This window comes from Populus euphratica, unplaced genomic scaffold, assembly GCF_000495115.2.
Source record: "Populus euphratica unplaced genomic scaffold, PopEup_1.0 scaffold262.1, whole genome shotgun sequence".
Taxonomy (NCBI): domain Eukaryota; kingdom Viridiplantae; phylum Streptophyta; class Magnoliopsida; order Malpighiales; family Salicaceae; genus Populus; species Populus euphratica.
Window position 1 is genome coordinate 150,037 of NW_011500145.1, and position 17,561 is coordinate 167,597.

The 17,561-nt window shown below is 33.1% G+C and overlaps 1 protein-coding gene across 1 annotated transcript; it reads right to left on the bottom strand.

Annotated features, from left to right (window-relative positions):
- Nucleotides 1-1,181: 1,181 nt before the first annotated feature.
- LOC105110756 (P-loop containing nucleoside triphosphate hydrolases superfamily protein) lies at nt 1,182-8,969 on the bottom strand. Its single transcript, XM_011005912.1, has 23 exons — nt 8,689-8,969; nt 8,462-8,591; nt 7,948-8,106; nt 7,491-7,840; nt 7,272-7,410; nt 7,058-7,155; nt 6,826-6,982; nt 6,166-6,235; nt 5,984-6,060; nt 5,799-5,852; nt 5,616-5,696; nt 5,428-5,539; nt 5,261-5,347; nt 5,000-5,175; nt 4,697-4,858; nt 4,445-4,552; nt 3,935-4,093; nt 3,774-3,857; nt 3,494-3,699; nt 3,310-3,411; nt 2,924-3,033; nt 2,277-2,428; nt 1,182-1,707 (listed from the first exon to the last, which is right to left on the bottom strand). The coding sequence occupies exons 1-23, from the start codon at nt 8,745-8,747 to the stop codon at nt 1,504-1,506; spliced, it is 3,036 nt and encodes a 1,011-aa protein (XP_011004214.1). The 5' UTR covers nt 8,748-8,969; the 3' UTR covers nt 1,182-1,503.
- Between the last annotated feature and the right edge of the window lie 8,592 nt (nt 8,970-17,561).

Genomic DNA, 17,561 nt, shown 5'->3' on the forward strand with positions numbered 1-17,561 from the left:
TTAAATAAAAGATGCCACCCCTCACATCATTGGTAAACTGCTTAAAATAATCACTGTCCATGAATAATAATCCAGGGATGTTTTCCAACAGAGCAGTGCTAAAGAAAACCCTTGGAAAATGACCTCTTGTCTGCTCTCTCCATGCCAGAACAAGGTCGATCATTTAATTTTCCTACCAGGGATTTATCATGAACTACATCTGCACGCATCAGAAGTTTCAGGAATTTGTAATTACAGTTCTGTTTAATACAGAAGAAAAGTAAAACATCCTCAAATTACCAACAGTCTCCGCAGGAACAGGTGCCTTCCTTAATGTGGTGAAACCTGCTGGCATCTTGTAACACAGAGCTTGTATCTGGGAAACAACCAGCCGATTCCAGTTTTCTGGCTCAAACTCCTCAGCATCTCATCGATCTCCTTCGATCAAGGATGGCTACTCTCTCCAGCACCAAACTGATAGATAATGTTATCCACCTCAATCAAAGTATAACATGGAATTTTCTGTAAACTTCTTTTGGTCATTGGATCCCTAATCTTTGCCACATCTTTCCACTTTCCAGCATTTGCATAAATATTTGAAAGCGATTTGCAGTTCTCAGTTATCGGGTTTTGACCCACATGTAACAAGCTCTCTAAAAGTCTCAAAACAAAGTTTATAATCACTGTTTTTAGCAAACCCATCAATCATAACAATCCAAGAAACTGGGTTTCTCTCTTCCGTTTTCTCAAAAAAGAGATAACCACCACCTAAATCTTGGTGTTTTGCATACATGTATACAAGCTTATTAGCAACAATGAGGTCATGAATGATGCTAGTGCTTGTTTTGGAATGGCTACAGCAGAAGGAGATGAGAAGAAACGGGTTTTCAGTTTCGTGAATCAGAAAACAGAGGATGATAAATAGAAATATCATGTTTTAACTGTTTATGAACCCAAGTTGTAAGCTTGTAATTACAGACGAGGGAGTTCTCTTGGATGGCTGTTCTGACTTTCTGAGGAACTTGGTGACAAGATCCTCCTATTTTATCTCCCTTTTACTAGCATCCACCTTGGCTCTAAATACCAAGAACTTCGTTTAAGATGTTCCCCTTTTTTTCAACGCAAAGAGATCTAGTTGGTGCGGTGAGGCAGCAACAAAATCACCAGGAAAAATTGGCAAATCCTTTGGGAACCAAAAAGGATTCGGAAAAACCACTCACCAAAACTTCAAATTCTGCCCGGGAGTGATTAAAGAATGGCATGCGTTACATTACACCAGCGGAACTGAAAGGAACCACCATCTTGAACCCCAAATGTGTAGTATTGTGTCTCAATTTACAATCATTCTGTTAATCTACAAATTACTAAATCCAAAGATAGGATTTATTAACCTAGACACAAGAATCTTCTGCCACACCCTTTCCTGCAGCCTTGCAGTTTTCAATAATAACTCAGGACGCTGATGGTACAGAATAAAGATACAAATAGGCAGTCATTGCGGAGACAAATGAAACACGGCCACTGCTATTGCTGATTCAGTTGAACAAGGGGCGACCGTGGTATTAGAGATGGTTTCAGTTCTTTCTCCTCCAATGATTCATATGAATTATTTTCTCGAAATTCCTCGACAAGATTTTCCATTGGCATTGCTCGAAGTGATTCGATGGTCCCCTTGCTAGGAACATCCGTGTCACTTCTCACTGGTGTTGTGCCTGTAGACTCGTAATCCTGCAAGTCAGGTCAACATAATTATCAAGTGAGTGTAATTATATTTTGTAGGAGGCCATGATCCAAATTGCACATCAGACTGCTAAACATAAGCATTAACAAACAAGGTGTCAATTGTTCCAAGATAAGTCTGTCCAATTTTAGATACCTGCAACCCTGTTATTCGACACAAACTTTTAGCTACAAATATTTCAAGAACAGTTTCATGTATTTTCTGCATTTATTACATGTCTGGCAACTCAACAAGCCATTCATCCATCCATCCCACTTACAGCATATACCACTGACACAACAGGCATGCCCATAATATGACTAATACATATTGCATCCAAATGAGCTTAAATTTAGTTATTTGAAACCTGGTAGCCGATATATTTCCATGACCAGGCCCACTAGGGCAACTCAACACGTTTTGAGACTAAAGTAAATTAAGAATTCAAAATAGCACATCAAACAATTCTAATACATTGATTTGTCAAAATTCCGACTAGATTCAAAGCAAAATCATACACCACCCCCACCCCCCCTACTTGAGTAGAGGTTAGGTGTGCTAAACCAAAACAACTTACCATATATCGCTGCTCAAATGTTTCATGTGCTCTATCTTCGATAGCTGCAGATTTGCCAGAGTGATCCTCTCTGAAATTCTCCAGCGCATTTGCATGGGCTTTAACAGCATCCAAGATCTTAGATATAGATCCTCGCTCATTGTCTGACACTCCTGTAACACATACATGTCAACATTAAATCTACATCCCAAATCATTAAGTAACGAGTGCAATGTGAAAGCATGTCAACATACACTGATCCTCAACTAGTATGCATACCTAAATCTACATGCACGTGATAAAACACCAGCCAAAGCAAGCCAGAATTCTCTTTGAAGAAGAATAACTAGTAGACTAACTACAATAAACATGCAATCAGTGTTCCCCAAACTGTTTATGATGACTCCAAAATTATCCTTCTACATTTACAGCCGGAATGGGGAGTAGAGAATTGTGAAAATCAAAACAGAGATATTGGAGGTTTGAAAAGTATAATGTAAGACATTCAAAATTATTGTAACATTCTCCATGAATTGCCAACAGTGATCCTTATGCAATTTATCTACCAAACATCTCGTATTTCAGTGAAATTTATTACAATGTGAAAGGCTGTGATTATTATTAAAAAAAAAAAAAGCAAAAGAAAAGGGAAGACAAAAATAAATTACTGTCAATGCGCTTGAGGATATCTTCACTATTATTTGCCACATCTTGCTCAGCTGTAACCCGTGCAGAATCAACCTCAGAATCATGCTGCTCGAAGCTTTCGGATGCATTTCTGCACCAAGGTGTTGAAAGGAAGAAAGGATGAATTTAAACAAAATGATGAAATGACTTAATGAGGCAACTAAAAATTATATGAAACAATGAAAGATGGGTACAATCATAGCTTGGCCATGCACTCCATGACAAGAACCAAAACCATGACTCCCTGATCCATCCTAACTGGAGGTGGATTCTCAGAAAGAAAAAAAATTACATGTGGGTTCTATAAGACAGTGGATGTGAAGACTAACTACTTATCAAAAATGTTAAGAGAATGTAGCTTTTCTACCTTGTAAGCGAAACCAATTCAGAAACATGACTAATTCCCATCTTATTCACAGAATCATGTGTCTTCTGCCAATGCTTGAAAGCTGATCCAGCAGTACTTACACTAAAGAAAATAATAGGGAACCAATCAACAAAAGAATAAAAGATATTGAGTTCAACCACCACTCGCAGAAGACTTTGCATACCATTGCTGTAAGAGCGACTCCATCCTACAATGTTTGGCGGCAGAATAATCAGCAACATCCTTAGCATTGTCTTCTGCCTGCATGGAAAATTCATGCCATTTTCGTTTTGCATCTATTGACACACACTCCATTGAAGAAACGTGTCCATCCAAGAATGCCTTGTTTCCAGTAGCAGTTTCTCTAAGATCAACAAGCCTTGCATCCACCTATTGACTTAACCATCAGCGTCTTAACAATACAACAAACAGGAAACTATAGCTGAGAAAATAATGTAACAAACCAGCTCTTTTTGACGCTGAAGGTGGTTGGAAACCAGGTTATTGATATCAGCAACAAGCTTCTCAGCATCGGTTTTTGATTGCTCCTGCAAAGTTGCTTTCAGTTGGTAATGCAGAACAGGACATATTCACCCATGTGTTTAATTTCTTTACCATGCCTCACCTCAAAAGCTTCCTGAAAATCAGTAATATTTTTCATTTGAATGGCATCAGCTTGCACTGCATGATTTTCCAGGCTTTTGCATTGTTCCAAAATCTTATCAAGAAATCCATTCATGTATTCAGAAACCTCCTTTCTTTTCTCGCTACTGACAAGGGATCGCTGTTCAGTCCACATGAAAACAAAGTTACAAGATAAGAAACAGCAAAAGATACAAGGAATTTAAAACAAAAGGAATAAATTGAAAGATCAACCAGGAGAACACATCTGACTAGGGTGGGTAAACGTTGCAAACTACATGTATACATTTAGAAAACAGTAAACGGGGTTATTAGCATCTAATAAAGAAAGTATAAAAGCAAGTTACAGATGAATTTCAATGTTTAAGGGATAATATTGAGAGAAAAAAAAAACTGCAAATAGTAAGTCTTAGTGAAATTAGCAGCTGATACCCGAACCAAAAAAAAAAATTAAAAAAAAAAATACAAGATAAGATAAGATCAAGGATCAAACCTGACGCATTTCCCTGGCAAAAAGAGCTACTTCTCCCTGGTGAGTTGAAAGACTATTCTGGAGGTCATCAAATATCGAAGCCGCTGGACCAGCCTCTGATTCTAGATACTGATTTGAAAAGAAAATCAAAGGAATACATAAACATCTCGGATGATAGGTACAGATTTGAAAAAGAAATCTACATAAATGTTCGTGGTATGTCTAAAGAAAGACAAAATGGTAAAACAACCAACCCAAATAATTGAAACCTACATCTTTAATAGACTGCGTGCTGGAAGAAGCCATCGAAGAAATTTCCTCTAAGCCGGCAATAGAGCTGGCCTTGTGCAAACGGACAACATTTTGCATTGCCTCGATGTGAGAAATATACACAGCCCTCGAAGCCGATAATTTCTTCTTCAATTCCTCAATTGACTGAAACAAAATATCATGTATGAGGTGATTAAGAACAAAACTGGGGAAAATGAAATCAAATCAATTAAATGAAAAGTACTGTGACAACAGATAATGAAATCTGTAAGAAGAAGAAAATGGTAACCATAGCCTATCCATTACCTTATAATGCATGTCTAAGAAGGAATGGCCAAGTTCCTGAACACGCTGAAGATGTTCATTTTGCTGAGATATAGACGTAGATACCATGTTACATAGAGAAACAATCTGTTGGGAGAGCTGCCCTCGAAAACTGTTAACCACTGATCTGTTATCAGAACTCAATTTATCTTCTCTACCTGCACAGCATATTGTAGATAGTTACAGCTCTCAATTGCATAACAATAAAGTTGACTGTTTAAAACCAAGTTGAGGACTACATACCAATCTTCTGAAACAAAGAAGCATTGTCCTGAAGTGCTTTCTCCAGGTCAGATCGTAAAACACAAGCTTGATGAGCCAGAGCATTCTCTGTTTTGAAAATTCATCAGCATTATTAATACATCAAAAATAAATGAGTATAAATTCAGTAGAAGAATAGTCAATCATGCCTGCTTTTCTCTGCTCAGATATAATAAAATCCCTCTCTTTCAAACCATATCGACACTTCTTCAATTCTTCTTCAGTACACGTGAGCAATTTGATAGTTTGATTGAAATTTTTCTGCACATTTCACCCATTTCTAGAAAGTCAATTCAAACATAAGAAACATTCTAAACAACAAACCAACCGAACTCACCTCAGCGGTACTAAGTTTGCTGCTCAAATCAGAACATTGGCGAACCTGGGCATCATGCCTATCTCGCCACTCCTCAGATTGCTGTTTGTAGCATAACATGGATTGTTCTTGTAAATTTCGGTTTCATACCAAAAAAAATAATAAATCCACAACTTCTGTAGAAAAATTGCCAAAAATACTAACCTTCTGATGGGTTTCTATCATAACTCCCATATGTTCTATCTGATCAGCCATGGCCTGATCACAATAAAGACATGACATGAGCATGAAAACTTGTAGTATAAAAGAAATATTCAATGGCCTAATGTAGGTATATGTATAATTGCAGCATCGAAGCTAATGTGTAAAAATGGGGAATGAAGCAATACCTTTCTTTCACTTTCCTCCTGATAGTATCGCTCCTTCGGCATATAAACCCCATTTTTTTCACGGGCAGCATAAACCTCTGGAAAAAATGCCAAAGATTATTTAAATTCATCAAACTGAAGCAACATGAGTTACCAATGGAAAGTTTTTTGTTTACTACCCCTGCAGATTCAAAGCATCTCACCTGCCTTAAGTCTTTCAATTTCTCCATAAAGGTCCTTGATAAGAGTTGTTTTCATCATCTTTTGGTTCACCTACGAACAGCCACAGCAAAATTTACAAACTCCCAAACAAAACTACAAACAACTATTTAAATGTTTAATAATATACAAAGGCTACAATAAGCCATCTAAATTAAATAGGAAAGGCAAAAATACTGAGAGTTGTCATATCTAAACTCAATCCGATAGGTCTTCAATGCAGAAAATATATAACATATACCTTTCCATCACCAAAAAAAAATATAAATAAAAAGAAGAAGAAGCAATGTTTGTACAGCTAAATGAGACAGACATGCATGCAACTTGAGATCTTAGCATCATTCCTCAGAGTAAAATTGAAGTTTAAAAAAAATCCCCAGGGTGCAGAGCCCACTCAAACAAATTGATGTGCAATAGCATACATTAGCTTGCATAATAGAATTTCATTCGGGAATTACATTGTCAACAATGGGAAAAGAACAAAAGCTAGTAAGCTACACCAAGACAGTCCCCCACCCAAACAGTATCAAGTCATAATGAGCTTGGGCTTTTACATATCAGATGCATATATTACTGCTATGGAAACCTTTGGGGAAAGCAAACAAATCTATTCAAAATAACTAAAATAAAACAAGACTACTAACCTCCGGCTTATTTCTTATATTCTTAGCCCTGTGCGCATAATCCAGCGTACTCAATGTCTCTTCCAGGCAATGAACAGCCGGTGATACAGTTGCTATAATGCATGTTTTGGTTCTTCCTCCAAGTGAATCACGAAGTAGCCTGGTAAGCTTGCTATCCCTGAAGCAATTCAAGCAGGTAAATAGAAGTCAGAAGAAAATCAACATAAGATATGGATTGGGTAGCAGGATAAACCTGTAAGGGATATGCCCAAGATGCTCCACAAGAGCATTAATGACTCGCCCCAAAGTAAGTAGACTTTTGTTGATTTCACCAGCTTCTCTTGCACGACCCTATTAATCAACAAGGATTACAAAGCATTAGATACTTACAAATTTAAATTTAACTTGGCAATTCCCAGAAAAAAAAAATCATATATAACAGATGGTTTCAGAATAAGAATGTATACCTCTCTAGCACCTGAGCGAGAAATATTTTCTGAACCAGCTAGATCAACCAAATTCAGCTTGCCACATTTGATTAGTTCTTCACCTTCTGGTGTTGCTTCCTTGATATGTATTGTAATAGAAAAGAGAGAATGCGACCGACTGAGAAAAAAGATGGATTCTTTATATAACAAGAACTTTGTAATCACCCCCTGAGCATTAAGCAGTTAAAGAATTATCACCTCGATTGCTTGTTCAACAGAGTTTCTGCTGTTCGACGCTTTGCAGATCCTCTTTCTAGAAGTGTGAATATCTCAGTCGCACTTGCTACTATTTCCTCCTCTAAACCTCTTACAAGAACACCACCTTTGCCATCCTCCATTAGAGGCAACTGCTTCTTTTGCTTCTCCTCCAAAGAAATTCGAGAAATCTCCTCAGGAGCAAGCAAATCAGTAATCTCTTCATTGTACAATTCTAAGAATGTGACCTTCACGCTGTATTCTGCATTTTGGCCTTCAAGAGTATCGAAAATTTGTTGAACTGCTCTCGGTATCACCCCGGCTTCTGAAGGCAACTCTCCATTAGGTCCACTCTGTCACAATTTACATCACACGAATAAATCATTAACTCATAAATTACACAATAAAACATCTAAAACATCAAACGGACATGTCCATTAAATAGTCCCATAAATTATACCTTTGATCTTTTGCATTCACCTTCCATGGTGTAAGTTTTGCCTGTACCAGTTTGACCATATGCAAAAATGGTACAGTTGAACCCTTCTAAAACTTCATTCACAATTGGCACCACTGCTTGTTCATAAAGATCCTTTTGCTGTGCTGAAGGGCCAAAAACCTGCATTCATCCAGCATTAACAAAATTATCATATTTTTCTACAGACAAGGAAAGTGAAGTAACCCACCATATTCAATATAAAAAAAAAGTATGCAAACCACAAAAACAACATAAATACCCCCAATAGATAACAATTCAATATACAACTAAACATGACTTCGAAATTAGATGTACCAAGACAACCCAATAACAAACACAGGTAGTGAATCTGTCACTAACAGCCGCAAACTTACAAAATCGAACCCTAAAATCACCAATCTCCACCGAAAAAAATGCAGGATCCACTGAGTTAATTTCCAAGTTTAAAATTTAAATTAAAAGGTATCTAAATAAACAGAAATAATTCCAATTTCACCTTATCGAAAGTGAAAACCCTATCGATATGTTTCCCAGCGATATTCTGCGAAACCGCAACTTCTCTCTGGTAATCATTGCAAGTCACCACTAGCGGTGCATTACTCCTCAATTCGTCCTCGCTAAACGGCCTAACAAATCGCCACCAGAAAGAAAAAAAAAAAAGGTTCAACACAAATTCAAATAAATTACTGATTTGAGTCCATAAAACCCTAATAAAAAGTTTACCTGCAACGAAGAAGCACTTGCACGTTAACGCCTTTCTCTTTCTCGTGGCGACCTGACATTTTTTGCTTTCTTCTCCTTAAGGAATCCGAGAACGGAGAGAGAACCGCTCGTGTTTCCAATGTTAGATCCAGTCCTCTGTATTTCAGAGAGATCTCTTTATCGATCTCTCTTCTCTCTATTCCCTTCTCTCTGTATGTGTTTGTTTTGGTGTGTGAGAGTGTGAAGGGAGAGCGGGATGCCGATGCGATTTGAATTTTAAGACCCGCTCGCTTTGAAAATCAACGGTTGGAAATGGATCGGACGCTATTGTCCTGATTAAAATTTGTAGCTGTTCGGTTTTGTGCTTTGACGGTTTTGTCCCTATGTCTTTTTATTTGTTTTTTTATTATTTTAAGAGTTTGATTGTTTTTTAATGTTTCAAAAAGTGTTTTCGAAGAAAAAAATTGTCTTCAATTCTAATTAATTGTTTAAATATATTTATATCATTTTAATGTATTAATAATAAAAATAAATTTTAAAAAATATAAAAAATATTATTTTAATATATTTTCAAATAAAAAATATTTTAAAAATTTATTATTATTATTATTATTATTATAACTAATATATAATTGTTTTAGATGTTATAGGGCGATGATGGATCATTATCCTGAAATAGAGAAGAACGAGACAATAAAGATTAAAAGAAAACAATAAAGATTAAAAGAAAAGGAGATTAAAAAACAAGAGGTTTGGCAATGATGTATAACATAGAGTAATTATTTATGAATTTTTATTTAATTAATGATAGACAATGCAGATTAAAATATTAAAATCCAGTTTACTTAAAATATATTACTATTGAATTTACATATTTTAAAAAAATAATTATTAATTATTTAGTTTTACTCTAGTTTGTGATGAATGTTGAAATTATTAATAATAATAATAAAATAAGCTAGTTACAAAACCTAAAACCCCACGTGGGTTGATCCATCTAATGAAATCGAGGTTTAAACTGATTAGAATTTAAAAAAATAAAAAAGAAATTCATAATCCAAACCTACCTAATCACAAACCTCAGTCCACCTACAATTTGATTAACCCATTGTAAAACATAGGTCAAAAGCCCATTGAGTATTTGTTTGAAATTTTTTTAATCAAAATAGCATCATTTTGATTTTTTAAAAGAAAAACATTGAGTTGATCTAGATTTTATTCCATGTTAGATTTTAAAAATATGATAATAATTAGTTTTATCATTATATATTTTAATTATATAATTTTAGAATTAAGAGTTTTTATAAAATATTTAAAAAATAAAAAATATTATTTTTAAAAATATATTTTTTAACCTTTTTATTTTAAAAATATAAAAACTCACTTCAAAATTTGTAATAACAAAACAATTATCTAGAATACAAACCTCAATACATGCGTTGTATAATAGGACATGAGCCCGCGTTTTTGCTTTATAAATCTCTCTCTCTCTCATTTTATTTTTATTATCAAGTAGCATTCTCAACTTGTTTTACTTTGATGATCCAGAATTCAGTCTTTGATTTCAATCCACTTAGAAGAAATAACCTCGTCTCTTTTCTCTCGATAAGGTGACATGTGTTTTAACGTACGTAAAATATTGTTACAAGAGTTTCATTATTGATTATTCCTTTAAGTAGCCCTTTGAATTATCATTATGGAGCGTGTTTATCGAGAGGGATTAGAGGAAAAGTGGACGAGAAATAAGTATTAAGTACTCATATTGTTTGGTAAAATTGATGGAAATCTAATTGTAGATCGAAAAGAAAATCTTACTTGTAAGAATTTGTTTTTTTATTCCTGAATCAATTACTTCAGTGTCATTTCAATTACTAGAACCAAGGTAATATTTCACAATACGAACATCTTTGTAAATCTTGTCAAGTTAATGCAGAGAGTCAAGATGAAAGAAAAGAAAGAAAGAACTATGTTATTTCAATAATGAAAACTTATGTACTTTCATATAGATTATATCCTTTTATATATGATTAGAGGAGGTGGTTACTTTCTTTAGTAACTCTTCTAATAACTGGGACCAGGTCCATCTATCATGGGCGGATCAGGCTTAATCCAATAACCAACACTAATTTTTAAAAAATCATTTCAATCTTTCTGCATTTCTAATTTCAATCATAATTTTCAATATTCTTGATTTGAATATGCAAGCCCTATGTTAATTTCAATCATAATTAATGACATTCAATATATGTTTTTTGCGACCACCCTCCCTTATGGAGAGTGGGTATTGGTTCTCGGGCTTCACGCCTCAGCATGTGATCGAACCACCGGTGTGTCTTTGCTATAGAAATTGGTGGTGCTGGTGAGTGAAGAGGTGAGAGGTATAGTTATCCAGAAGGAAGTAAGAAATAAATGGGAAGTTAGTCTAAGCATTGAGGATTTTATTCCTAATAAGAAAGCTAAGAAGGGTTTGTGGGCACGTGGGTTTGATGTGTTTAGTCACTTAGTAAATTCATTTATGCTAACAAATATGAAATTCAAGGATCCAGGGTCACTAAGATCTTCTCAGGTGGTTAGATTGCAGATGAACCAAAATGACACTCAAAAGATCTTTAGAGTATGTACTATTTACTATATCTTATTAATACATGCCATGTTTTATTGCCCAATATTCTTTCTGGACAAATGTTAGTTACATTCATGCCAAATTCATGCATACTATGATTTGTTTTCTGTATGGACCACAATTAAGTGAGCACTACGAACTATAAATACTTCTCATACAAGTCTGTTAAATCTTGAAAAGTAGTTTACTAAATACAACAATAAAAAAATTACCACAAATGGATATGCTTATATGTCTTAACATGAAATATGAAATAATATAATGTTTCGGACAAACTTCAAGAAATGGAAACTACTCTTTTAAAAACCGGCATGCCATTATTCCAAAACAATAAAATAAACATGTATAAATACCATAAGCACTTGAACATAGTTAATTAATTAACAGTTAAAAAACTTAAATTATACCATGTCAGCTAAACACATTTATTTAGTGCATACATTCGTTGTAACCATCTTAACTTTTGTTGCTTATTACCCATATTGGCCCACATTTCTCTTTTTCTTCTTAAACTCAGATATTTCGTAGCAAAGTCATGAAACTCATCTTCAATTGAAACTCTAAGAATTGAGTGCAGCTTAGCCATCACCTCACGAATACTATAACCTTCATAATCCATATTCATAGAAATGGAATCACTCTTAGTCGACATACTCTCAAGTAGTTGATTGCACATTGACAGCAGCTGAACACTAATTCCAAACGCTTTCTTCTTTCTACCTTGGACCTCAGAAGGATCTCGTTCTTTTCTTTTGCTACCGCTTATTGTGTTGTTGCTGTTAGAAATATTTATCCCTCTAACCATTCAAGCCATATCAGTTTGGAAATCTGGAATCACATCTTTCTTCGAATTATCATTTCCTTCTTCCAAACCATCATAAGCAATGTTGGCATTGCTTGTACCAGGATCGACATCATTTCCAGCAAGTACTCCTTATGAAGGAGCCCATGCAAACTCTCCAGTTGTGACAATATTGGAATACATTCTGTCAAATTTATTTTTCAATACCAACATGTCTGAATTTTTTTGCTCCTCTAATTTCCTGCATATAAATGAAATCAATTAATGAAGGAGCATGTAATTTTTTTTTTTTCTAAAATTTGACAACAATAAAAGAAATTGCTAGGATGACGAGGAAGAGTTACCTGAATTTTCTGTTTCCACCACTTATTGCTTTACCTGAATTTTTTGTTTCCACCACTCATCGCTAGCAGAAATTATTCCTACTTCACTATTCCAGCCAACGCCAGTTTTAGAAACCAACTCATTCCATATCCGTCAATCCTTTTTGCATCCATCTCATTTGTTTTTCAATTGTATTTTAGTGAATGCATAGCCAGTTCGTTCTTTGAATGATGCAATAAGAGACTTCCACCTTATTTTATCAAAATGAGTATTAGATCTCATTCCTATATCAATGGCCTTAATGCATGCATCACAAAATATATGCAACATTTTCTTTCTCCAAGCAGCCTTATCCAAAGATTCAAGACCTTCCATGATATCTTTTAAAACATTTAACAGAAGTTTAAAATCAATCAATGATATTAATTACATTGTGGGACATATATAACCGTGGATTCAACCAATACAAAAACAATCAATATTCTGCATTTACAAAAGTTGTGTGGTTAGCAACAAACATTGACTATGCATTTAATTTGAATGAGAATGTTCCTGTTAATTCCAAGTAAACTAGAAGAAGTTGTAATTTGTCATGAAACTAATTCAAACCCATTATTTTTTAACTATGCATAACACTCAGTTTCTGTTTGCTTCTTTAAAAGAAAATTATCATCGTCATCATGACTGTTTGGATTCTCAAAAAATAAAGGAAAAAAAAGAGTCAAGAATTTATTTTTAGACTCAAAGTAACACACCTTTTTTTCTCAGTATGCAAACACATAAATGAGAAATTGAAGTTCTGATTTCCTTAAAAAGTAGAGATGAAAGTAATTAACAGTGTGAATTTGGTCTAATCCTCCACGACATGCTAACAGGTCATATTAACATGCTTAAATCATAACAAATGACTTAAATCTTGCTTATCCAGAAAAGAAATAGCATAGCATGATCATCAATACATGCATAAGTCCATATGTTTTATTGCAAATGAACAAAAAGGATTGAAAAAAAATTAACATCACATTCCTATCTAGTGACATCACTAAGGGGGGAAAATTCTAAATAAACAAATTACATGATGGACATAATTTATAATGCAATAATTATTTACAAGTAAGTTTGTGTTACTATATTGTGCATAAGATTATCACAATCCATCATAATATCCATGTCCATTACTACAAATCATAAAAGTGTGAGCTATACTAGAATTTGGCCTTTGCAGTCTCATTAAAAGTTAATGTTATAAGATTTATCTTACCATGATTTCTAGCAATAATCAAGGTTTTGTTATCTACTGGCGACATGAGAAACTAGAAAACTAAGAGATCTATATATATATATATATATATATATATATATATATGTACTATTGACTATGTCTTGTATGAAAATCTTGTTAAAGAGAGAAGGGAAATATCTAAACCAACAACCATAAAAAAGTCAGCATTTATAGACAAGGCCATCAAATTCAATAAACAAGTGAATATTATGAAATGAAAAGTAGAGAAATAAATTAGTTTGTATTGTAACAGTGGAAAAACTACCAACCAACAAAGTGAGTTGAGATATTTCAACTGGGAACATAATACAGTAGAGAAAATAATCCAATTGACCCAAAATTAATTTCATGGTACCTTAATTCCAATATAAAACACATGTAATGTGCACAATAAAGAACTTTACATTTTATCAAACAAAAACAACCTCAATGTGCACAGTAAATAGATCAGCATGGATGCATCATATTGTCCCTAGATAATTAATTTTTCAAATAATTAATTTTAATCAAGCATCAGCACTGTAAGCTAGACATTAACAGAAAAACAGATTTCAATAAAGAACAACACATAATTACGTATAGTACAAAGACCATGCAATATCATATAATGAAATTTTTAGCTCAAGTAAAAAAATTAAAGAACGCACATTACAAGTCATGAAGCAGCACCTAAATGCAATGAAATTTTCTCAATTAAAAAAATTAATGAAGGCACAATAAGGAGAAGAGAAGCAACAACATCAAACTACTCTTTTGACTCAATTCAAATAAACCAATAACGCATAGTAAACAAATCATGTAGCATCATAGAAACATAATTTTTAACTAAAAAAAATCAAAATAGAGGTAAAAGCAAGAACTTACCTCTATCTTTCTCTTATATGACTTTTCCCAACATGGTTATGTAGTGTTTTTCTGCAAAAAGAAACAGTGGGGACCCATAATAGAAATGAAATTTTGAGCTATTTTTTTTTTAAAATTGATTAAGATAAGGCAGGTATTTACAGGTCTCTCGCTTGTGTGACCTTTCCCAACACGAAGCTATTGGGTTTTTCTACAATGTTAACAATGGAGGGACAAATTGGTGAAGGTTTGGGTGACAATCTTTATGGGTGTTTGGAAAGAAAAGGGACCAAGGAAGAAGGATGCTATCAGAACTGGCGTCGTCCTGTATATGGTTGTTTTTGCAAAATTTTGAAACGGGGTTGTTGTCGGCAAGAGACGAGAAAAGGGACCAGTCTAGAGAAGATGGAAAATGAGAGTTTGCAGATCAATGGCCAAATTAATCTGCCAATTAATCATGTTGTGAACAATTTTGGGTGAGGAACGAGAAAGTTTTGGGACCACTGGAAAAGTAAAAGGAAAGTGTCGGTGATGAGAGAGAGGAGAAAACGCATGAAAAGCAATGGATAATTGCTTTTCAAAAACTGCAGTCCAACCTTGTTTTGGACTGGGACCCATGTTAATAAAAAACATGGTTGGTATTAACCAAACCCCATGTTGCAAATTTTACTTTTAACCGCGACCGCAGCAGCATATCCAAACAACATCTAAAAGTCACGTGGATAAACAAAGAAAGTACACAGTGGTGACTTTCTTGACGGTATATTTAGAGTATGGTTGTAGTTATTTTTTAAAATAATTTTTATTTAAAAAATATGTTAATAATATGTTTTTTATTTTTTAAAAAATTATTTTTAAAATTAGCACATTAATATTATTTGAAAACATTAAAAATATATTAATTTTTAAAAAAAATATTTTTTTTTCAGAAATGCTTTTCGAATGCATTATCAAATTCTCTGTAGACATTGATAAATAATAATAAATAAAAAAACTACCACACCTGGTTATATAAGAGTTTTTTTTTTTATATAAAAAATTGTATGTATAACATTGCTCTAAAATTAATGTCTAATTTTTTTTTTGTAAGCAAAATTTCTCATTTGATTATAGTGAATATTAAATTGATCAATATTAGAATGAAAATTATAGAGAATATTTATTTTATGCATTCGTGAAAAAGTTTCAACTTAAAAAGAAACGATGAACCAAAAAAAAAAAGAACAACAATTGTGAAAGTTATCACTAGCTAGCGACATGTTTTTTCCTTAGAAAATCAGAGTATGCATGAACAGGTCTGATAACTTCATAACCTTAAAGCATGTTTGAGAGAGAATGTTGTTATTATTGTTATTTTTTAAAATATATTTTATTAAAAAATATATTAAAATAGTATTTTTTTTATTTTTAAAAAATTATTTTTGATATCAATATATCAAAATAATATAAAAATATTAATTTAAAACAAAAAATAAAAATAAAATTATTTAAAAAAAAAACACTTTTAAAATACAAAAACAAATAAGGTTTTAGATTATTACAAAATAAATTCTTAACTTAATATAATTATTAATAGGATACTCTTATTCTAACTTTTCAAGCATCTTTCTCTAGTTGCTTATGATTCCCATTACCTCATTAAAAAAACACCTTTTATTTCTTGTTTCTTTGTTTTTCTTTCATAAAAACTGATTTAATTTATCTTATTCAAGTTCATATGCTCTAATATAACTTAATCTTATATAAAATATGAATTAATTCATCATTATTTATGAATATCGTATCCTCTCTTCTTGGTTGAAACCTTCACACCTAGTATGTGTCATGGTATTTCTTTAAAATTTTGAGTTATTTAATCCTTGTATATTCTTAAAACCTTTATTAAAAGTTACTAACGAGATTTTCTAATCATTTGAATTCAAAAGTCCCAACCCTCCTCTTATTAGTGCTGGCCGAAATCTATATACAAGGGAAGGGATAAAATTTCTTGAAATCCCCAACAATTTATAATTAACCCATCAAATTTTCATGTCAATAATCATCAATTAATATTAATATCATCCTTCAAACCATTCAATGCACTAAAACCCTAAATTCCATAATATATATTACACTAATTCAAGCTCATTGCGTAGCAAAATCACAACGCATCATGTTAAGCAAAATCCTTCTAAATTTCAAGAAATTTAGAGCAGATTAAATAAAAGAATGCAAGTTTTTCTTTACCTCTCTTCCGCTTAGCTTTCAAGGACTCTCCCAAACAGTAAAACTTCCCTAATTCATTCAATTTAGGTGTTTAATCATTCGAATCTCCTCCTAATGCCTTAATCTATCCCTTCCTAAGTGCTTTTAATGATATTTTTCAAGAAAGAATGGAAGTCTTCCACTCTTCTTTCATTTCTAATGGCCGGCCACTTCGGCTTCCATAGGAAGTCAATGTCCTTTTACACCCCTCCCATTTTCTCCTTCAAAATTCCTACAATGCCCTTTTTTTTAATTAATTTGGGTGTTTTTTTATTTAACAGGATATATTATTTCAGTTAACCTTTAGAATTAACTATACTAAGAAATTTTTATTTATTTAGAATATAAAAGTAATTTCATTACGGGTTATAAATGGAGCTAGCTACATTGTGATTTTCTTGTAGATAATGTGATAGCCATTATTTTTTAATTAATTTTTCATATTAAAATACATGTTAATAATTTTTTTAATATTAACACATTAAAATAATTTGAAAACACTAAAAATATATTTATTTGAAATTAATAAAAAAATAGAAATGTTTAAATAGAGTTCTTGTTAATGCCTGGTTTTACAGCTTTTACACTTACAGGACCACCCAAATTATTGTTTCTGGCCAGGATTTTATCACTCTGCTACTCTGAACACACATGAAATGAAAGTAGGAGAGAAGCTGTGCGAAATGGCCAAAAAAATCTACATGGCATTTGCGAACAGCAAGAACTGCAACGGGCACTTTTTAGACATGGCTGATCTCAACTTCCTTATGCGTAAG